The following is a 24,186-nucleotide window of genomic DNA, read 5'->3' on the forward strand; positions in this document are numbered from 1 at the left end:
GACTGTGTATAAGTGAGATATCTTAAGAACTTAGTCTGTATTGTCTCTATGTGTTTTGTATAGCTAACATGAATCGAGTTCCTTATTTGGCTTGAATATTCTAATTTCGACCGCACGAAAGGTGTGTACAATGTCTTGAAGACATGTATATAGTGTACTTCTATCATACATTTCTTGTTTGAGACCAGAGATCTCACAACTGAGGGATATTTTGATATAAAATACTTCACTATATGTACATATTGTATATTATTGTTTATAATTTCTTTTATTTATAATTTATTAAGATCATGAACACATATTTTTTTCTTCCACTGATATTTTGTCTTTGCAGATTCGATGTGCATAAAGGCATATGCTCCTTGGATAATCATTGGATTTCAAAAGCCAATGTGAATCAGCGTAAAGGTCGCGCAGGACGTGTCCAGCCTGGAGAAAGTTTCCATTTATTTACTAGGACTATGTATAATGAGTTATCAGATTATCCGGTTCCAGAGTGTTTGCGCGTGCCATTGGAGAAAACTGTGCTGGATTGTAAGGTAATATCATGGTACTTAGAAATCTGAGAACTGCATTTTATTTTTTCTTTAAAAAAAAAAAAAAGTTTTATTTCTAAATAATTAACAATCAAGTAACTTTTTCTTATATACTGAAAGTAATGAAATGCAATGTCAGGAAATATATAATTGGTTTCTGGAAAGTTAAGGTAGTCTGACAGCTTATATAAATTTTCAGACCATTTTAATCTCAAAGAAAGAACTTATTTAAGATTTATTTGCAAATTAATAAGTAAAGTTGTGTTTCACGTATTTCTTTGTAAATACCAAGGGTGTATCTTCGCAAAACTATTCCCAATCCAAGAAAAATTGAAATATTATTAAAATTTATTTTAAGCACGAGTCGCGTATCTATCTATCTTCTATATAAATAAAAATGAAAGAGACTGTGCTTCTGAATTAATAACTCTTGAACCAACCGACCGATCTCGATCAAATTTTCAACGTAGATAAGGTCCGTTCCTTTGAGTGTTTTTATCTATTCACTTTGACGGTGCAACTTAGGAGTCCTTTATCGTGACCGATTTCAGCCCTAAGTATTGTGAGTCACTGGTAATCTCGAAAGAAAACATAAGTAAGTTATCATAGAAAATATTTTTAATGTATTTTGTTATAATAAATTAGTCTTACGGTTAAAAAAAAACACCAAGTTTCATTAAAATCGGGTAAATTTGACTATAATTATCGTGGAAAAGGGAATCAAGTCCACTTCTGGTCATTTTAGACATTCCATTTTTAAGATCTCTATCTGAAACTCCTTTCAGAGCTGAAAAGACTTATGTCCAGCTATGGTAACTAACTCTTCTAATGTAAGAAAGGGTATTAAGTTTTCTTTGTACTTAAACGTAGCGTACAAAGTTTTTTCTCTTTTCCTTATTTTTACATGTACTTAAGCGTACCGTACAAAGTTCTTCTCTCTTTTCTTATTTTCCATGTACTTTAGCGTACCGTACAAAGTTTTTCTTTCTTTTTCTTAATTGTCATACTTAAGCGTACCGTACAAAATTTCTCCCTTTTTCTTAATTTTTCATATACTTAAGTGTACCGTACAAAGTTTTTTTCTCTTTTTCTTAATTTTTCATGTACTTAAGCTTACTGTGCAAACTTTCTCTCTTTTTTTTCTTAATTTTCCATGTACTTAAGTGTACTGTGCAAAATTTCTCTTTTTCTTAATTTTTCATATACTTAAGTGTACCGTACAAAGTTTTTCCCTCTTTTCCTTAATTTTCCATGTACTTAAGCGTACTGTGCAAAGTTTCTCTTTTTCTTAATTTTTCATATACTTAAGTGTACCGTACAAAGTTTTTCTCTCTTTTCTTAATCTCCTATATACGTAAGCGTACTGTGCAAAGTTTCTCTCTTTTTTTCTTAATTTTTCATATACTTAAGTGTACCGTACAAAGTTTTTCTCTCTTTTTCTTAATTTCCTATATACGTAAGCGTACCATACAGTTTTTTCCCCTTTTTCACACAACTTTTATCATTGGGCTTGATTTCCTTGTGCTCTGAACGCCCCAATTATTCAAATACACGCAATTCCGTTAGAAATGAAGAATTTACATATTTCAGCAACTTAAAATTTTTACTTTATATACAGAAAATTAAGGACAAGAATTCGTAAATTGGATCCAAGAAGTAAGATTGAAGGAAAAATATCAAATAGCTAAATTCCAACCACAAGAGTTCCGTCTCATATAGCCTAGTGCCTGAACGTTAAACTCCAATTCCAACCAGAGGAATTCCTCACAATTAATTAGATGAACTGGTAACCAAATCACATTTTTCATTAATTTTCTTAGGTCTACGACAGTAGTTTGAAAGCAGAGGAATTTTTGTCTGAAATGCCTCAAGCACCATCAAGGGAAGCTATTTGGCAAGCGATAAAAGGTCTTATTAACATGGGCGCCTTAGACCAAAATGAGAACCTGACATCTTTAGGGAAGAAAATTTCGTATTTCACAGCTCATCCCAAACTGTCAAAGGCACTTGTTCATGCTTGTATATTCAGGTAAAAGTGATTTTACTCTTATCCTAATTTTAACATTATATGATCTAAAATTATTTTCTATTTTATATTTTTATAATTGAAAGAAAATGTTGACACATGCACTAATGTTCTCGTGTGCTTGATACTGCAACAACAACAAAACATTTAACACTTCAATCGCTGTTAACAGCTTATGGATGCATCGGAATTAGGTCTCCTTCTAAAACTAACAAGTCGTAACTTGTCTCAGGCCTTAAAGGCGTTGTGTTGATATAAAAAAGTGGAGCGATCACATTATTAAATAGAAAGTGTTCAACAATATTTAGAAAAAAACTTATCTCTAAATACGTAGGTTCTGAATACTTCCCGTCGTTCTGCTCAGAAATGTTCTAAATACTTGGTAATCGTCGTACAGTTTTAACCAGTCCTTATTCCTTCTTCGGTGGATTTGGAGATTCTTGCTACAAACTTACATGAAATCCCATGACGAAATAATATCATTTCGTGTTTTCTCCTGGTACTGATCAACTGAAGAATGAGGTGAGGCAACTAACTATGTTGAAGGATAGAAATGAATACCCTAAGTATGCCGTGGATTCTTGTAAGTATTTGTAAGCAAGACGCCGAAGAAGACCAGAAGATATCCTCAATAATCCTAATAGTTGTTTTTCTGCAACAATATAATATGATAAACCTGACTACTATTACCCAAAAGCAAAACCCCATATCCAATTATACTATGAAAAAAATGCAAAATAAGTGCTTATATAATCATGAGGAACTGTGTTATTTAGATATCTTACTATACAGAACACTCAGGAGAGTTTTGTACATATATATTTGACATGTTGTTCCCATGTCAGTTGGTTGTCTAAATATATACCAAGAAATTTAACCTTAATATTTTTATATTTCTGTATCATTAAAATAATTAGCGCTAAATGCTATTCCTTTTGTTTTGTCTTGATTTAATACAAAACCATTTATTTTAAACCATGTTGCTGCTTCCGTTAATACACTTCCAGCTTCTGTATACCTTGCTTCAAAACTTGTATTCGTATTTAGTAGTATAGCATCATCTGTATATAGAATTGATATAGTATTGGTATTAAAAGGTAAATCGTTTATCATTATTAAAATTAATAGTGGTCCCAAAACAGAACTTTGCGGTACACCATATTTTACTTTAAGATATTTGAAAGTATGCCATTAATACTAACTACCTGTTCTTTCTTCTAAATATGATTTTATGAAATTTAACCTATTTTATGGAAATCATATGATGTTAATTTATTGCATAAGATAATATAATCTACACCGTCATTTGCTTTACATAAATCGCAGAAAATCGCTAGAGTAAAAGCGTTCTTTTCAAAAACTTTATATGCTTTATTTATTAGCGACTTAACTGCATCACTATTGGACTTTCCAGGTTTCAATCCATATTCAGCGTACAAAAGTATATTTTGCTTAGTCAAATATATGTTTGTTTTTTTACAGTGGTTTCTGTAATTTTTTTTAAAAAAATGGGATAACAGATATTGGACGATAGTTTGACTGACTCAAATGATCACTTTTTTTGTATATAGAGGTAACTTCAGTTATTTTAAGTACAGTAGGAAAGATTCCTTGAAGAAAACGTTTATTAAAGCATATTGAAAGAGGGTTAGCAATATGATTGATGATAGCTTTTATTTACTGTCTGATGTTTTAAATTTTTTTAACTACTTCTATGACGTCATCTGACTTATAGTTAATAATGAAAGTGGTACTGAAAGAACTGTATTGACTAATATACTTGTATATATTAACATTAGTGTTCCAATTTCATTTTTTGACCTTCTCTATAGAAGTAATGAAAATAATAAAGTAAGCATTTAGAGTATCAAGAGAGAAAGTAACAGCATTATTACGAGGCGAATTATAGCTTGTTTTTTTTTTAAATTACTTTGTTAATTATCTTCCATGCAGTTTTGCATTTATTTGATGATGTTTCGATACAATTTTCATTATATTTTGTTTTCGTTACATTTATGGCAGTTTTATCCTTTCAGTTTTGTCCCTATCCTACGATTCACTAGTTATGGCACTTTAATTACGAGAAGGTATCAAAAAGTTTGTACAATCACCTAGAAGATGACGAACAACGAACCCCCTAGGACATGCATTTTATAGTTAGGTATATGTATGTTAACCATGCAAATTCTGGACTCGTTAGAATAGCGCTTTCTTTCATTTTTTGAGGTAAATAACTGAAGGTGCGATAATTGACAAGCGTGAGGCATGGAGCGCCATTAAGTTCCTCCATCTTCAGGAGAAATCAGCAAAGGAGATCTACGAAGAGATGAAAGAAGTCTATGGGAATGAACGCCCATCCTATGAAATGGTATCCAAATGGAAACAGCAATTCCAAACTGGACACATCTTCAGCGTGGACACCTCTAGACCTGGAAGACCATCTTTCACTGATGATGCCATCTGGACACAGAAAGTTCAGATCATAATGGAAGTCAGGAGAACAGTGGCGGATCTGGAAGGTAAAAACTGGGGGGCCAGCCAGTGCCCAGACTATGATTGGTATATATAAACTTTCAAAAGTATATAAATAATAGCTTAAATTATTTTGTCACTGGAAAAACTGGGGAGGCCTAGGCCTCCCCGGCCCTGGCCTAGATCCGCCACTGCAGGAGAAAAACCATTGATAGTGTTATCTGTGCTATATTTATGAGTTATGGATCTGCCTGGAATATCATTCACTACCAGCCACATCTTCAGAAAGTGTCAGCACTGTTGGTACCATGACTGTTCACACCTTTCCAGAAGAGAAATCGCGAGGACGCTGCAAGAGAAGTGTTACATCACTGTGAGGTGAATGAAGAGGACTTTTTCGGTAGACTAGTGACATGCGGTTACCTTTATGACCCAGAAACAAAGGAAATGAGCAAACAATTGATACACCCATGCCGTCAAGGCAATGCTTTTCGTTTTCTGGAACTGTGAAGGGGTCATCGTGACAGATTACCTACCAGAGGGACAAAGTATTACTAGTACCTATTATTCCTATCTCCTGACTAAGTTACGACAGGAATCGAAGAAGGATTGGTCACAAAAGGGGAAGGCAGCTGTGTAACTGAAAATATATTTAGTGTTTCACAACTTTAAAAGTTTAGGAGCCAAGGCAATAGAGCATTTTCTTTTTCGTTTTTTAGTAATTCTGCATAGATTAAAATGTTCTATGTCATGAAATTCGTTACTCAAGTTAAAGATCTTCTTTGATCTGGCACCCACTTTGTCAGAACTTACAGCCAGTGGCGTACGCAAAGGAGAACTCCCCCTCTTAACAATATATTACTGAAAGATAAACATTTATCATATTAAGACATGTAAACAAAAATCACTTCACTGATCACAGCAGTAACTAAAGAATGCGATTGTGTGTTAATCAACAAAAATTTTCAGTCTTCTTTCTTTGAAAACGATTTGTAGACGATCGAAAAATCAAAATATATCTTATTTATTTAAGAACCACCAGATACAGCTCAGAGGTCATTTTATACTGGATATCTAACAACAACAATAACAATGGAAAGGATTTGGCAAGGTATCGACCAGAGCCTGTTTTAGTACGGACCATCCCGCCATTTGCCTGATAGGACTGAGGAAAACTGGAAAACCCCAGTCAGAATGGTTGGCAGCGGGAATGGAACTCACGACCTCCCGAATGCGAAGCCAACGCTCTACCATTTGAGCTACTTCGCTCGGTAAGCACTTAAATGTTTACATGCTAATGTGATTAGATTACATTAAAACGTCCCAGGAACAGATCCTATCTTTGATGTTATTTCTCTATTGCAGCCTGTAGTTGTAGTGTCCCAAGTTTGAGTATTGAATTCGAATAATTTGGAAGACCACAGTAGGTTCACAATTTGAAACGAAACTCACTGCTGTTATTATTATTATTATTACTATTATTATTATTATTATTATTATTATTATTATTATTATTATTATTATTATTATTATTATTATTATTATTATTATTATTGCTTGACTATAAATGGTTCATTAGGTTTGAAAAGACTATTAAAAAGTGTATAACACATACAGAAACGAATTACACCTGAAAAATACACAGAAACTGTCCAGTTTCATACATATTCTCACAAATGTTCGATGTGCCTTCTTTTCGTCACACGATACACATTAATGCGGTAGTCTAGTTCGCCATACACACGCTGTAGCGTATCCCTACTGTCTAAACAGCTGTAATGCGTTCCTGGAGCTTACCCAAAATTGTTAGTAATGAAGACACACATCTTTCACGTGTCCCCAAAGCACTAGCGGATCCAGAAGGTTCGTTTGGGGGGGGCGGTCCGCTTCTTGGAAGATAAGCATAGCCTCAAGGTGAAAAGAATTTTACTTTGCAAGAATCTGACGCATATGAATGCGGAACTGCAGGGGGGGGGTAAACCTGATTAACAGATTCCATTTTGGGACTCGAATTTGTATATTTTTAATGAAAGTATATTCCTTCTGTAGATTTAAATTAAATGCGCATTTTCGTTTCAGAGACATGGCGGTGTCATGATTCACTAGTCACTGCAATGTATCAGATGCACTGTCTTGCACAGTACTTGCACAAAAGAAAATACTGTATTGACGATGGCATTCATTTTAACGAAAGAGTGTACAATTTGCACTAATCATTTATATTTTGAATAACAATTGAGGGACATCAATTGAAAAAAAAATGACACATTCGGTCTTCGCAAAACTAGATAACAAAAGTATACATGCATAAAGAATAATACAAAGTGTCAACAAATAACAACATACATTATGATATTTCTATGTACACTCATGTTCACAATGATTGTCGCATATCTATAACTGTCTTCTTGTACGAATATAATTTGATAATGATTTTGCAGGGTACTTTTGATACTGATACTATGTGTATAATCGGGAAATGTATATTTGTGGTAAATTTTACAGGAAAAGAATTATAAATACGTATTATTAGAATGAGTTAAACAAAATGTTGCTAAATGGACAAGGAAGTTTTATTTTCGTTTTATTGTTCTTATTTACTGTTCGTTTGACATGAAATTTGCCACCTACATGTCTTTGCCGATTATACACATACTAACATTATAAGAAATACCGGATGAATTCGTTATGAAATTATATTCCTACAACAACATATTTATAGATATGAGACAATAATTTTGGTCATGATTGTACATTTCTTGGTAGTAAAAATAATACAATAATTAATTATAAAGTAATGTTCAATAGTATATGGCATACAGTTCCAAATTGTCCAGAATATGGGAGAGCAATCTTTACAGATTGCTTTCATTTCTGCTTGTATCAGATTTCAAAAATTGAAAATTGAAAATAAAAAAGTATAATATTCAAACTGAACTCCAAGGATGTTTAGTGGCTCTGTGATTATTCCCAGTGATAGTGATTGCCCGAACATGAATTTCGTGGCTTTCCCCCCAAAAAAGAATGTTATGGTTTTTGCCTTAAAAATACGACCTTCGCACTCAAGGGCACAGATCAAGTACAGGAGAATGAAATAGATACACTTCCTAATACATAATACTAATCCTCACTGTATTTAAACCTTGTACTGTACTACTAAGAGTAACCCAGAGCGACGGTTTGAAGTTGAACTACATCAGTAACATGTAAGGAAATGATTTATGAATATAAATCCTATATAAATATAATATATTGCAATACTCCTTAACCATATAAATCACTACGAAGGTAAATGCACAATTTATTCAATAAAGTACTGTAAATAATGTAATAACAAAAATATCAATAATAAACTTTCTCTTACCCGAAACTCAACAGAAATTTTGTCAGATCTAGCACGAAATGTTTATAAATTTTACATGAATTAAAATTTGAATTAAAATTATGTAGAATCACAATATAAGCCATTATAATGTATAAATAGAAAAAACTGAAAGATTAGCAAAGCCTACAACAAAATGAACGAAAGATCACAAATGTAAAACCAAAGTGGTGTTTCCGTTCATCACAGCACACAAACTATATTTCCTAAAACATACCGACTGGCGATATTATTTGACAATATCAGATATTTGAAAAAAAAATGAAAATTTAATTTTGAAAAATTCTCACCTTTAAACGAAATTACCAAGAGAGAATAAAATACATAAAACTTGTTGGTTTCCTTTCATCTCAGATATAATATGGACCCCGTTTGGTCTAATGGCTAATACGCTTGCCTTTGGTGCGCGTGACCCCTGGTTTGATTCCCGATGAGGGTGCAGTTGAACGAAAATAGTGGTTCGGATTCCACTATAATCAGTAGACCCACGTCTTATTTAGCCGTCCTGGCACAACCGTGGAACGTTAAACAAACAAATGTCACATGTATAATATATAACTGTTCATTAAAAATATAATATAGCCTATATACCGGTACACATTTTTTTTACGATCGTAGTTGTGCCCTTTGTTAGTTAAAGATTTTTGAAAAAAGCAATTTCAAAAACTTTCGAGTTCGTTCATCTTTCTTGATTTTGTTTGCGATTCAGATACGTCCAAGCAGTTCAACTTTATACTCAGACTGATGACTTTTGGGGAATACCCACGAGTTGAAAATAATTACGGCAAAAACCACGACGGGCGGAAACCACACAACGGCCTTAGTCACTTTGCAGTCCATCTCTGTGATAGTTACAGCACAAACTCAAATCTACGTCCTTTCTTGTTACTGGCAAATCTGTCGATGACACAATCGTAGTCTACGTTTGTCTCGGTGCGTATACAGTAGTGCCAGGCCGCTAAGTCAATCTGCACTCATCCGAGATCGTAGCCATGCCTTCAACTTTTTAGTGTTGAAAATGTTCTTTCGGCTGATGCTCTGTATAGGGTATTTTGTGCGACTACACCGCTTTTGCAGTGGTATAATTCAATATGTAAAGAGAAAAAGCATTAGACCAGACTAGGAACACTGAGTTGGAAATTAGCTCTATTAGGTAATTTCTTAAATGCAGTTTTTACAAACATAATATAATTATAGCTATGCTTACAACAAGTAATTGTGTTTTACTAGCCTTCGCCTAGGTAGGGCTTCGCCCCCAAACCCACAATTTGCTCTACATACGGCCTCGCACGAAATAGCAAATGCTCCTACGTGCTACTGTGGCAGAATATTTCGCGTTCTTCCTTCTGTCTTTCATATAGAACTGGATTGAGCTAAAACTCTGTCATGAAATTAAACACCTCGAAAGGCATTTTAGTGAACCACCCCAAATCTTTTCCTTCCCTTCTATGTTAAGTAACAAAAACGCTCAAATACATGTTTATTTTAAATGAAAAAATAAACTATCAACATTCATGTCTCTAACCTTAAGGGATCCCGACATATGGGCATCCTTAAGGGATTCGGAGAGATGACCACCCCTTTCTGTCTTCGAATTCCAAGAAATCCTTCCCTAGTGACACACTACGTCAAAAACTCTTATCTGCTGCCCGAATTCCAAGTTTTTAGCTTCAGCGGTTTGGCCTGTGCGATCAGTTATTCACTCAGGACTTCGTCTTTTATATAACAGCTTGTAGCTTGTGTTATTTCCCAAGAAAAGATTAAGTGCCATTAAAAGTCACAATGAATCCCTGGTTCCTTCCTAATGTTTCCGTGTTGAACCCCAAAAGTCACGGCTCTCCCTGTTGATGTAGTAGCTAGCGAACGTATCTTTGATACATGAGGTTTTATAGTTTGATTCCCGGTGAGTGAGCATCGAACGCACTACAGTAGTTCAGATCTAACTTTAAACTCTAGTTCTCGTTCTGTAAAGCATCGCATTTGACAATCGACGTAACCAACCGAAAAGTCTCAGATTCAGAGAGTTTTTCGGTAAGGAGTGCTGAAGATTCTATATTTCTCTTTATTCAAGGTAAAAGTACTTGAAATTTCGGGACCCGATTTCCATTTCCATATCCTTTTTCTAGAACACAATTTTAAAATATACCTTTTTAGTTTAAAGAGTGAACCGTCTCACCCTCCTTCCTACAACTGTTCACCCAACGAATGAATCACATTCTTGCTCCTTTGGGGCTTATGTGACCGCCTCAAGGAACTAGGGACAGAAGTATTAACACTTCAAATGTGTCTGCATTAAGTACCACACATTTTGATTAGACTCTCCTAGGCTTGTCACACAGATTGAATCGGTCGGGAAAAGGCCATATTTGTATTTTCCAACGATAAATACAAGAAGTAAAAACCAGACCTTTTGGGGGGGGCGGTCGCCCCCTCCGCCCCCCCCCTTGGATCCGCCAGTGCCCCAAAGGAAAGAATCACAAACTTCAGATCAGGAATCGAGGAGGACATTGGAAGAACTATCGGGAATCTAGGAGGTCATGGGAAAAGCGATCAGGAGATCTAGGAGGCATGGGAAAAGCGATCAGAAGATCTAGGAGGTCATGGGAAAATCGATCAGGAGGTCTAGGATGCCATGGGAAAAACGCTAAGTCATCTTCAACACATCATTCAATCCAACGCCATTTTGGAAACTAGGTTTGTGCTGCCATCTGAGGCCACGTGTGAAGATTACAAATATGAGAAATTTAACTTTCAAATGTGTTCTTTCGTTTCACTATTAGTACAAACGTATTGTGTTAGTAGTATTCGATGTGGTTCACTTTAAAACTCGATTAATCATTTATAATAATCCTGTATTATCAAGTAGTAAGAAGGAAAATACTTTTTCAAGTAAGTCTAAAACTAAAATGAACTTCCATGTCGCTGATTGTAAGAGAGGTTTCAGTCTTCGAAGTCTGCTTGTCTTGAATGGCCCCTTATCTATTGTGACTGCAAAACCACACATATGTATCTCAATGTCTCTAATATATTTAGTTGTATATGCATTTAAATTATTCTTGAAGGTGCGTTTCACCGATGTTGACAATAGCGTCAGTCCTGTCATCAGATCGAGAACCATTTGAATCTGTGTTGAAACAAAAGGAGGAAATTAGAACAACAAAAGCTAGATTTAGTCCATGCAGTGATCATATAGCAATCGCTTGGATCTACCAAGAATGGGAGAAATATATTGAAGATCATTATGGAAGAATACAATTTTGTCGTGAATCTTACTTGAATGATACATGGATGGAAAACGTGAAAGGTATGCTAAGATTTAATTCTGTTTTATTTAGGTATTATGTATTTTGAAATCAAGCCTCAGGTTAGTTCTCACTTGCGACTTCTGCCTAAAGAACTGTTTTTCTATAAAAATCTAGTTTAGTTGATAAAACAGTAGAAAGTTATACTTTTGTACTAAGGTGTTAATTATGCGAAACTGGCGCGGGGGAATTGCTTTCTAAGAATCTTATTAAGTGTTAGCTGTACTTTGGAGAGTATTGCTACAACAACAAAGTAGTAACGCAAAGAGCGAAAAAGTGACTAACTGGACCGAGATTCGAACCCGGGACCTCCGGCATAACGTGCTGATGCGTTAACCATTAAGCCAGCCAGTCCACTTCCCACAGCAACCACTCACTCTCGAGGTAGGTGCTCTCATTTCGGACCACATACGTTAAGACTACCTTATTAAGGATTGATCTAATGGAGCTACTTCACTTGACAGGTTTCTACAGACCTGGAAAGTCAGGGAAGTCAAGGAAACAATATTTGGTTAGGAAAGCATATAAGTAGTTAAAGAAGGGAAATTTACCGAGTATATTTTTTTTCGAATAAAGCAACTGAAAATAGACCTCAGCAGGCTGCTAGTAAGTAGAAAATACGTATATAAATATTAATGTTTAAAATGATTAGCTAAACAGAGATGGGCTAGCCTGTACCTCAGTCAGTAGGTATAGTGTACGGCTGCCAGTTAAGCGATCTGTATTTAATCTTCGATCGGTATAGAAGGTAGTTTTTCATCTAGGCTGTAAAGTCCCAGAGGTTGGTTGATCTTCGGGAAACGAGCACGGATACAATTCTGGGGCCAAACCACAAAATAAATAAATAAAATAAAATAAAATAAATAAAATAAAACAAAATAAAAATAAATAAATAAATAAATAAAATTAAACCAGTTGAGAATGCTCCAAGAACATTGCCAGAACGAATTTAAAAAGAACTGTTTGATGTCTACGGCAAATTGCTTTTTTAAATAATAATAATAATAATAATAATAATAATAATAATAATAATAATAATAATAATAATAATAATATTTGTCTCTCATAACAAGTGGAAGCTGGAATACCTAAAAAGCAAGTTGTTCGTGCCTTGAGCCTGGATATTAAAACAGTAAGATATTGAATTAAACAATTCGAAGCAACTTGCCAAGTGGAACAGGGATTACAAACTAAAGCGAAACTGAGTAGATCGCAAGTGACAACGGAAGACAAAAATGTTTCGACTATTGAAGCTAATGCAGCAAACTCGTTCGCTGTTGCAACGAACCTGAAAACAATTTTAGGTGTGAATGCAGTGCGGAAACATGTAACTGTAGTCATATTTTTTGTTCTGCTTTGTAGGTCAAACTAACACATGCACATATACATACTCGTTTAGAGTTCGCAAGGACGAAGATCAAGAAGCCACAAGACTTCTGGAACCGTGTAATCGGGAGTAATGAGAAAGTGTTTAGTTTATATATAGGAGGAAACCTGTTAAAACGTTCTATGATATGTTGTTTCACGAAGACACATGCTTAAATTGAAAAATTCGCAAAATATGATCTCTGCATGACTTACTATTCCCGAGATATGGCTCCTTAAATCTACCGAAATTGGACAATTTTTGGCCAATATCTCGGGAACGGTAAGAGTAACGCGAAAAATTCCATTACTTTCTCTGATAGTTTTTAATGCTTTATCGAATGGAGAGCTCAAAATTGAAAAAATTCAGAAATAGCACATAGACATAGACACACACACACACACACACACACACACAGGCATAGAAGATTCAGTAATGGACTTCTTAAGTTCGTTGAAAAATAAATAAATAAAACACTTAAGTAGGATACCATTAGTAGGAAGACCCAGGCTGGTATAGGGTTGTTGCATTAAAAGATATTTTTAGATAAATAGAGTGTATACGAAGGTTTGTTTGCCTCTTAGTTCGTAACTAAACATTAAATTGTAATATTAAAAATAACGTGAAAGAATAGAACATAAATTCTTCGGCTATAATGGGAGGGAAGCTCGGCAAAAATGTCAGAGAAAATTTATATTAAAGTCGGGGAAATCAAAACTAAGATGTCTGTTGAACTCGGCAAAAGAGTCAGAGAAAATTTATATTAAAGTCAGGGAAATCAAAACTAAGATATCCGTTGAACTTGGCAAAAGAGTCAGAGAAAATTTATATTAAATTCGGGGAAATCAAAACTAAGATATCTGTTGAACTCGGCAAAAGAGTCAGAGAAAATTTATATTAAAGTCAGGGAAATCAAAACTAAGATATCTGTTGAACTCAGCAAAAGAGTCAGAGAAAATTTATATTAAATTCGGGGAAATCAAAACTAAGATAACTGTTGAACTCGCCATCCCTGAGTGTCTGGCCTACTCTTAAAAACCATTCAAATTATAGTTATAAACACAAACCCAAAGCAGTAGCAAAAACGAACTAAACTTGAACGGGTAGTACCAGTGTGAACGATCCTGTAAAGCCAACAAACTCTTTTGTAGTTCAATTCTAGTTGAAAAGTAATGCTTCATTGAAATCCTGGTACATTTTTATTAACTAAATGATATGCCTAACATTACAGTGCCAATGTATTGATCCGAGCGAGATCATTTCGACAGCCGCTACTGCTCTCATCCTCAGTCACTTCAAGTGCAAAAAAATAATGAATACGTAGAATTCACAGTTCATAATTTCTTAGCTTATAACTAATATTAAATAAAATGTGTGGCATCCTATGTTGACCAACAAACAATCGTACGGTGTCTCTCACATGAACTGAAAAAAAAAAAAAAAAAAAAAAAAATACCACAAGAAACTAAACATAGCTTGTTAAATTAATCAAAAAATTGGTTACTTACCAATATATCCTCCCGTGGGAAAACTAAATATACCACTAACGTATCGGAACAACAAGCTACAGTAGTTCCGTGTTCAGTGGTAAGGTAACAAGGAGAAAAATGAATTAGAGAAACATGATATGGGAAAAGAAATATATATCACCAAATGAGCGTCAGGTGAAAATGGTTACTAAAAAGAGCAAGCAGAGCACAATAGAAGAAAGAAAGACTTGAGTTTGAAGGAAGCGTAGTGTGTATGCTACGTCAATGTTGCCAAATCCAAAATATTCATCAAAGGTAGGTAACCAGTTTTATCAATGTTGTCAGAATCCAGATTTAAAGTCGTTTTATATTAATGTATAAAAAATAATTCTTTAATCTCCCGTTTTTTGTAGTTTTTTTTTTCCTGAACCTATCATATTAACTTGTTTTATATTATATGTACGAGTATATTGTTTTAATTGTGAAGTGACAATCCCGACATGCCCTCTTCTTGTGACTTTTTTGATTGTCTAATGTGTTCTTTAATTCGGGTGTTAATATTGCGTTTGGTTTGACCTATAAATGAAAAGTGACATTCACACTTAGCACGATAAATGTCTGATTTATTAAGTGGATCAACAAAATAATTTTTAAATCCGCTGATATGCTTTTCTAAACTTTTCGGGTGGATACTGGAAGCAGATATATTAAAATTTTAAGGAATACCTGGAATTTTTGTCGATAATTGTGCAAAGCCAGTCAAATCATCATTGATTTCATGTGTTATATTTCTGTCATGTTACAAAACATGCAGCTTTTTCTTAGAAAACACACTTTGTTGCAAATCTATTGGACATCACAGAAAATATACAAAGTAACTGTTCAAACGAGACCAAATATCTCCTTCGTATTGTGCTTCGGCGATCCCACTCTTTCGCCTACATTGTCTTAATTTCATCTCATAATGTGACCATGGCACTGTAATCTGTTTTCGTACACTTTTTAAATCTCAGATACTTTAACACTGTCTGTTATACATCGGGACAGCCTTAAAGGGGTCTTTGTCCAATCACTGCTTCTTTTCACCCCCCACAAACCTCGGTTAGTCCTCGCAAGCGTGTAAGCTGTCACTGTTGTCAGTGTTGCCGTACCTCCGATCCACTTGTGTGGTTAAAGTCCGGTAAAATAAGGAGAAAGCTTTCCTTCCTATTTTCAGTTAACAACAACAAAAATTTTAAATATATATATATATATTTCAGCTAGGAGAAAGGAAAGAATGGAAAGGAATCGAGGCAACATTGGCTTTTAGCCAGAAGGGATCATAAATCTCTATCAACGTGTCGCGGAGACTAGTTAGCGGAAGGTTTAGAGGGGTGGACAGGGTTTTCAGAATTCTTGGAAAAAGAGCTCTGTAAGTATGACCCAAAGTTTACCCTGTCGTTTCTGATCTTACCCATCCTGGTGACACTATACATCCATTTTAGCATTTTCATTTTCGTCATATTTCTCTCGCAGCTTAATTATATACATTTCTGCTCAATAACATTACGAATCTCAGTACGACTTTGTAGGCTTGTTCTTTCATTGCAAAGAACACTTAATATCTTCTGCCACTTCATCCATCCTGCTTTAATTCTATGACCTATTTCAGCATCTAAATTTTCATCCTTAGACAGAATCGAAGTGAGATGTTTAAATGTATTCGCTTTCTTTAGGTCCTCTTCTTTCATGTCTACTTTGCTTGACGCCCCTCCATTATTCTGGATTGGTTTCTACTGACTTTTAATCCTGTGGTTTCTATCGTTTTCCTCCACTTGCACTGTAATCAAGAACATAAGTTAAAATTTCTTGATTTTTAACATGAATTTGTGTTGGGCTTTACTAATCATTGCTGTACTTGTAATGTTTGCTGGTAATAATAATGATTGATGGAAACAGAAAAAAAAAGTTCCAGTTCCAACATCGGATTGCTGGTTTTATTGGAAAATCTAACTGAAGTTGTACTAGAAATAAATTCCAAAATATTTTAATCTGAGAAATATCATTTTAGAATGAAATCTTTTTATCCGAAAAAAGTAATGTAATGGTTACTATACTAACAAGACGATAGTTGCTTATAAATAAATAAATATAAGAAAAGAACTGTATGTGTAAATCAGAATAGAATTCATAATAAGAATTTTGTCCTATAACAACATTTGTAAAAATATAATCATATAAAATAATCTTATAGTAGTTTTTAGGTTTGTTGATTTCCTAAGGCTAATATTTAATCACTTAGAAACAATGTTACATATATTTTCAACTCATATTTTGAAGGAATGAGGAGTATATTTGCTGACCATTTATTTGAAAGCTCGATGCTAAATGACTGTGACCTTTATGGGGATTTAGACTCCTACTACAACATGTACGCAGGAAACGACGAACTCGTGAAAGGTGTCTTGTTCTCAGGCCTAAACAACATTTTGAGAGTTAAATCATGGGAAATATTTGAAGGAGGTAACATGACAGATAAAAATGCACTCTTCACCGAGTAAGTTATATACGCCTATATTATTTTAAACAATTACATGTAGAGTAGTCTATAACTGTAGTGTAATACGATTTTAGATTTCTTTTGAAACAATACAGGTTCCAACCAAAAGCGAATTCTCCAATACGTGTCGTAAATGAATTGGAGTGCCTCCACTGTTTCTGACTTGGTAATCACAGAGACGATCCAAAAGATGCGAACGTGAACGAGTCCAACATGATGAGGTTATTTGTCCGAAATACTGCGAATAGGGTGTTGTTGTAAATAGAGTTGATACTGTTTCTAGCACGGAAATGTGTATTTAAAGTACTGTTTATAGAAAAGCGGGGAGCCGTAGTCTAGTGCAGTGCTATTCAATCGGGGGTACACAAAGATGTTTTGGAGGGTATATAATCCTAAAATAAGCATATTTCCTATATTTATTGAGTTATCATAGTTGGAGGTAACTCAATAAATATTGGAAATATGCTTATTATTTTTTTCTTTCCAATGGTTGCTCTGCGTTAACATTAATGTAAATGAAGCACCACAGAAATTGCTTGAATCCAGAATCAGCTCTGATTCTCGCACTCTCAAAGATTCGACCAAGAATCAAGGAGTTGGCGTCCCGGAATCAGTCTCAGTCATCTCATTGACAGGTTAGTTCTAAAGTTACTTTTAGTTTTAGAATTTTTAACATTATCCTCAGTGTGTGAATTATCAGGAAAAGAGAGAAAATCCCCCGGAGTAGAACTCGATGTCTCCCATATGTTTTGAAATTTCCCGTGTTATTTTTTTCTGATGTGCACTTTATCCCCCTGTAAATAGTCTTTTGATTGGCACACTGATTGTCTTTTTGGTCTCTATTTATCCCCTTTTTAATCAACAGAACATGTGTATTAAGTTTAATAAGTTAATTTCGATTTAATTTCTTTTAAACAGCTTCAAGGGTACACAGTTGGATGGCGAACTGTGTTTAGGGATACGCGAGAGAAAAAAAAGGTTGAATAGCAGTGGTCTAGTGGATAAAGCATTGGACTCACGTCCACCTGGTCCTGGGTTTGATTCCCGGCCGCTGTTCCTTAATTTTCGGCGTCCACCCAGCGTCATGAGGCAAACTGGGGAGTGACGTGAAAACAAGACGTGACGGCCAGAAGGTTTAGAGTAGGGATGGGCAAAACCGGTTTTTATAAAAAACCGAAACCCGAAAAACCGACATTTTGGTTTTCTCCAAAACCGGTTCGGTTTACACCGAAACTGGTTTCGGTGAAAACTATTCGAAAACACATAAAATTATTTCTCTGGAAATGGATTCGGTTTCCGGAGAACAATGAAACACCATTCTGGTCAGAAATAGAACAAATTTTGAAAAAAAAAACGGAATCGGTTTTGAAGAAAACCGAAACCGGATCATGTGAAAAACCAAACCGGTTTGGGAGAAAACCGATAACCGGTTTCGGAGAAAACAGATAACCGGTTTCGGAGAAAACCGAACCGATTCCGGTGAAAAACCGAAACAAGTTTTTTGAAAATTTTCAAAAAACCGGTTTCGGGTTTTCTAAAAACTGAAAACCGGAAAACCGGTTTTTGTGCCCACCACTAGTTTAGAGAACCCCTGATGCGCCTGTTACGGCCAGAGCGTCGCAGTACACTGACGACGTGCTCATCACCAGGCTTGATGTACTTCAGCCGGTTGCTAGCAGATGGCGCTGGAGCAGGCTTAAGCTCCCAAATGGTCTGTTACACCAAGTGGTAATTCTTATAGAAAAGTATGCAATAGGGTATCCGGTTGAAAATATTGCAATACATTTTAGAAAGGACAGAATACTTCAAACATTTTGCAATTTACTCTCTGTCTGATAATATATTTTTGATAACTTTTATGCAGTGATGAATTCTGATACTTTCCCTTTCGCCTATATACTTAGCATACTCAACTTCAGCACAGGAGACCCAGGTTCGATTCCAGATGGAAGTTTTTTTTGGGTTCAGATCAAACATTAAACTGTAAGTCCATGTGTCATACAGCCTCGGTACTGGAAAGGGGTATTAAGTCCAAATCAACTAACCATTATTATTTTTTTTAAGGTAAAGTGAAAAGAAATTACAGGTTTTTTTTGACTGAATCTGAATTTAGAGTCCCTTTTAGCCGAACCATATGATCTCGAATTCAACTCGGACGCTAACCACATAGCCACGAGGGAGGTCAAAAAGAAAATACAAGAGGAAGGCTTTCAAAAAATGAAATCAATCTATATAAAAACCGAATAGATGGCATCATTTAACCTCAGGCGCGGTTCTACCATATAATCATAAGGTTACATGCCTTCTCAGTTACAAATACAAACAAGAATTATTTTCATTACAACATTTAATTCGTTCACATTTATTCTTGTATACGTACAGAGAACGGTGGAACATAAATACATTTTAGTTATTTTAATAGGGAGCCTGCAACTCTGATTTGGTGTACAGACTCTTCCCCAGAATATATTATTCGTTGGGAAAGGGAAGAATCAAGATATGATGGGACTGAACTAGAATTTATTTGCTAAACGAGTACTCTGCAGAAGATGCATGTAATCGCAATTTATCTTAGATTCGTGGGTAGGGCAGTTGACCAACTTCGGCGGTACATGGAGGAAACACCGTTCTTGTACGTGAGAGATGTGGTGATAGCATAAAATCACAATGTTCATGCGGATTCCTGTCCAAATTTTCTGTCTTATTTCCTTTTACTTCCTTTTTTTACATAGTTTAACGTCACACGATTATGCTCCGAGGCTAAGACAAAGAGTAGTGACAGAACGAAATGGTGGAATGAAGAAAGTGAGAGAATACGGTATAACCGCGAGAAAACCCATGTACACTATGTTTGTCCGCTACAAAGCCCACTTGGCGATAGCTGGGATCAAACTAGAACATATCGGATCAAATGGGACCTTTGTATTACTGAACCACCGCAACCCTACTTTTAGTCCTATATAACATCTAAATTACAAAGCACAGACAAAGTTCTTCCCGCTGGTTTAGTGGCTAGCGCGTGCTCAGTTTCGATTCCCCGTGAGAGAGTACAAAAATTTAATTTAACAGTCATTTGCTTTCAATAATCACCAGTCTCGTTTAGCCTAAAGGGCATATCCGTAGAGTGTTAAAGTAAAAGAAAGGGACAGAGAAATACATACTAACAGAAGTGCCCCTTTTCCGCACCGAGCGAACAATATATCGACAGAGTTTCGTTTCTTTAATCAAGGGGACTCGTTTTGAAAAGGGACCCTTTGCCCCATTAACCCTTTTTTCCCGAAAAAAACAAAAAATACGTGTCGATTTGTTTTCAGTCTAGTATATATGTGTTAAGTTTGAAGAAAATTGGGTGAAGAAAAGCCCTTGTGAAGCTTCAGTTAAAAAGTCTTCAATTAAAATTGAAAGGTAATGAGATGCCTGAGCATCATATGATTTCACTAGTTCGGCAATGTCCAGTTCAATCTTCGTGACGCACATTATCAAGTCATTTAAAATACTCAATAACTTTTTAAATAAGTTTTTAACTCAAAATTAGAAAACATTTTTTATCATATGACTCAAAATTAATGAAGTTATGAAATTTCAAAATTTTCAAACGGCCTCCATTTTGAAAGATTATGATGGATCAGATTCGATATTTGCTTTATGAATAAACTGACCAAATTTGGTTTTAATTCATTCGCTTTTAGGGAAGTTACTGCATCCACTATGTTCAAGAAATGGATTCTACTGTTATAGAAATAGAGGGATATCGTGAGATCTCCGCAAAAGGTATATTAAAAAATCCCACACAAGCTTATTACGAAACAAAAATTATAAGGGGGTCGCTGGCAAAGAGGATGTGATAAAATGGCGTTGTGATAGGATTTAGGTTGAGAACCACTGGCGTATAAGACCCGGCTTCGATTCCCGGCGGGAGCTCCATGGGCGCCCGAAGGGGAGGGCAGGGTGGGGCCCAAGCTCCCTACCTCACGAAAATATACGTAATATAGCAAACCAGTATATTTAACACCAGACGTAATATAGCAACTATGGAATGGGCCCCCCTCTTGAAAATTTTCTTCGGGCGCCCCTGGGGAGCTCGTGTGGTTCGGATCCGACGTTAAATTTTAGGTCCACGTCTCGTATAGCTTCTTTGCTGAAAGGAACGCTAAACTAAAAATCAAATCAGATCATACATGCGTCCGAGAATGTATGTAGCGCATGCACGTCCAGATCAAAGCATACACACTGAAATGATGAATAGAGCGATGGGCGCTCTCATTGTCCAACTGCATTGAAGTTTACGTAACTATAGTGATCGCAACGAGTCGTGAAGCTTGATCTGGATCTACTAATTTTAGCATCCAACAGAACGCGTGGATATGTCAACTCCCCACAAATGAAATTTTGAAAGTCTCGTTCCTCACGCGTTACGGAGAAATCTCCTGAAGGTACAGTGTTGTCGGATTGCTGCTAAATTTCGTTTTGTTTATTTTTTGTTGTTATTATTGTCGTTGTTTTATTTTTTACTATTATTATTGTTATGTTTAATTTAATTGAAATAATTGTTATTGTTTATGTTATAGTTCTTTAATTGCTTTTTTGTCGCTCGTTTGCCATCTCATCTAAGTTTGGCAACATTGTTGGTGGACTTCTGCTGTTTCACTTTTTTCAAGTGTGCGTTTCGGAAAGTAGCTCCACGAATCGAGCCGAATTCTTCCGATGCATCAACCTGAAGCAAAGCATTTCTGTGATTGTAGTAGAGTCCAGGCTTCACGAGTCCTCGCGGTCTCTATAGAATGCTGTTGTACACCGTAGGAAACAGACATCAAACATCACAGAATAATCTAGAAAACTCACTGAAATTAAACTAATAAAAAAAAAAATTATGGGCATGTAAGACGAACCTTTTTTTTGGGGGGGGACTTACTTTCAAAGAAAAATGTGCATCTTATAAACCGAGAAATACGGTATTTAAGAGCATTAGTTGGAATATTAGACAGTAAGTACTTTCGACAAAGTATCAATTTTGCAAATTAAATTTTTATTGTTTGTTTTTATGTTAGGGAAGGATATCCAGTTACTATCGCACCGGACAGTGTTAACTATAAACGTAGTCAGTTCTCAACTGGATTGTTCACTGCTTTTCGCCAAATACGATCTGAAGAACGGAGAACTGTGTTAGTCCGTGATAGTTCAGTTCTTTCTCCGCTCACTGTTCTACTGTTTGCGCCAGTTGCTGTCACAATGGAGAAGGTAATGTGATATCGTTATTATTTTCCTAACTCTGTACAACTGTGTCTTGTGTGATTGAATTTTAATCAAAAATTGAAATAGTTTATGGTTAGTTTGTAGTTTCGATATCAACTTTTAGTTCCTTATAGGTTTTAATCTAACGTATACTAATTAACACAATTTAATATAGTACTTTGGTATAGTACGAAATTCTAGATATGGGCTGCGGTGGCTTAATGGTGAAACGCTTATCTCTGGTATGTAGAGTCCCTGGTTCGATCTTAGCTCGCACCAAGTAGGCTTTGTTGTGGACAAAGATGGTATGCGTGGGCTTTTTCGGGGTTCTCCCATTTCCTTCCGCTTTTTTCATTCTACTCTGTCGTTCCATATCCATCTTCCTTAGCTTCAGTGTATAATTGTAGAATTAAACTAAATAATAATAATAATAATAATAATAATAATAATAATAATAATAATAATAATAATAATAATAATAATAATAATATTTATTTTAATGCTGCGAACAGCTTGTTGGCAAAAATACAGCACATTGTGCAGTATCAGACCAGCACATTGCAATGAAAAAATAATACTAATGATAATAATGGTAATAATAATAAATAAGAAATCAGTGAAAATATAAATACTAATATAAAACAAAACAGTGTAGATAAAAGTCAACTAAGCAGAAATAATTTCTTTGTCAACCCTTTGTCAACTCTCTATCTAAAACAACGAAAATCTAAGAAAAGTAGTCTTAAAATTACATTTTAGATTTATGTTTCTAAACGTCATTGCTTAAAAACTATCAGTCAGGTTTCATAAAATTTTCACTTGCTTAATACAGTAAGTCTAAAATGTACTTAAAGAATCCGTCAATCTTTTTTTAAAGTTTCACATTTCCAATTCAGATTAACTAAAATCGTACTATTTCTTATGCTATTTAAAACCTATGTTTCGTAAACAGTATTTACTGATATTAACATTAGGTGTTGTCTAATAATTCTTGCGTGTATGCTTTGTCAAGTATTGTTCTTCTGTTCGTAAGACTTTCCAAATCCCAAAAATCATTCCAATATTCATATCTATGTGAATAGTAGCTAATTTTCATCTTAAAACATAGCAGTAGAATAAATCATTTTTGCATAGAGTCTTATCTTGTTTGTCGAAGTTTTAGAAACGCTGTTCCGTTTTACCGAACCAAATTCTAGTTTGGGTCCAGTGGCGTATTTAGGGGGGCTTCCGGGCTTAAGCCCCCCGAAATCTTACTTAAGTAAAGTATATTAAATATCTTGCTGAATTTTCACATTTTCAGGCAAAGTCCCCTCCGAAACAAAATCGTAAATACGCCACTGTTTGGGTCTTACACGTAATTTATATAAATAATACATATGTTTTATCTCTTTGAAATACAGGCCACTGTTTGAAGGTGAAACCTATTATCCTTTTGGCATTTTGCACAATACAATTTATGTGGTAAGAAAACTTTAACTGACCGTCAAATGTAATACCTAGATCTTTAATAATTCTTCTTTCTATATTTGTACACTATTGTTCTTGTATTTATTGACAAAATATTGAGTTTTAGTAGTGTATGTCATAAATTTTGTTTGCTTACCATTAATTTTTAGAAAATTGTTAAATTGTTTGTGCACTGTGTACAATAATAATAATAATAATAATAATAATAATAATAATAATAATAATAATAATAATAATAATAATAATAATAATAATAATAATAATAATAATAAAACCATTCTCTATAAATCGCAAAATATTGAAATGCCAAATTTCAAGAAAAGTATCACTGTTGAAAATGTGATAGATTTAAAAGTGCTAAAGTGTACCGATTTCTACAACATGGCTTAGAGGCA

The 24,186-nt window shown here is 34.8% G+C and overlaps 1 protein-coding gene across 4 annotated transcripts in view; it reads left to right on the plus strand.

Moving 5' to 3' along the window:
- The window catches only part of LOC145683468 (ATP-dependent RNA helicase DHX30-like), an 85,979-nt gene that overhangs the window by 53,818 nt on the left and 7,975 nt on the right, over positions 1-24,186 (plus strand). For all 4 annotated transcript variants that reach the window (XM_081754802.1, XM_081754820.1, XM_081754807.1 and 1 more), the window contains 5 exons: positions 335-539; positions 2,357-2,565; positions 11,479-11,720; positions 16,873-17,089; positions 22,141-22,330. In XM_081754802.1, the coding sequence (XP_081610928.1) occupies positions 335-539; positions 2,357-2,565; positions 11,479-11,720; positions 16,873-17,089; positions 22,141-22,330 (1,063 nt within the window). The remainder of the gene's footprint in view (positions 1-334; positions 540-2,356; positions 2,566-11,478; positions 11,721-16,872; positions 17,090-22,140; positions 22,331-24,186) is intronic.

The sequence above is a fragment of the Thermobia domestica genome, chromosome 1 (assembly GCF_964235325.1).
Source record: "Thermobia domestica chromosome 1, izTheDome1.hap1.1, whole genome shotgun sequence".
Lineage (NCBI taxonomy): Eukaryota > Metazoa > Arthropoda > Insecta > Zygentoma > Lepismatidae > Thermobia > Thermobia domestica.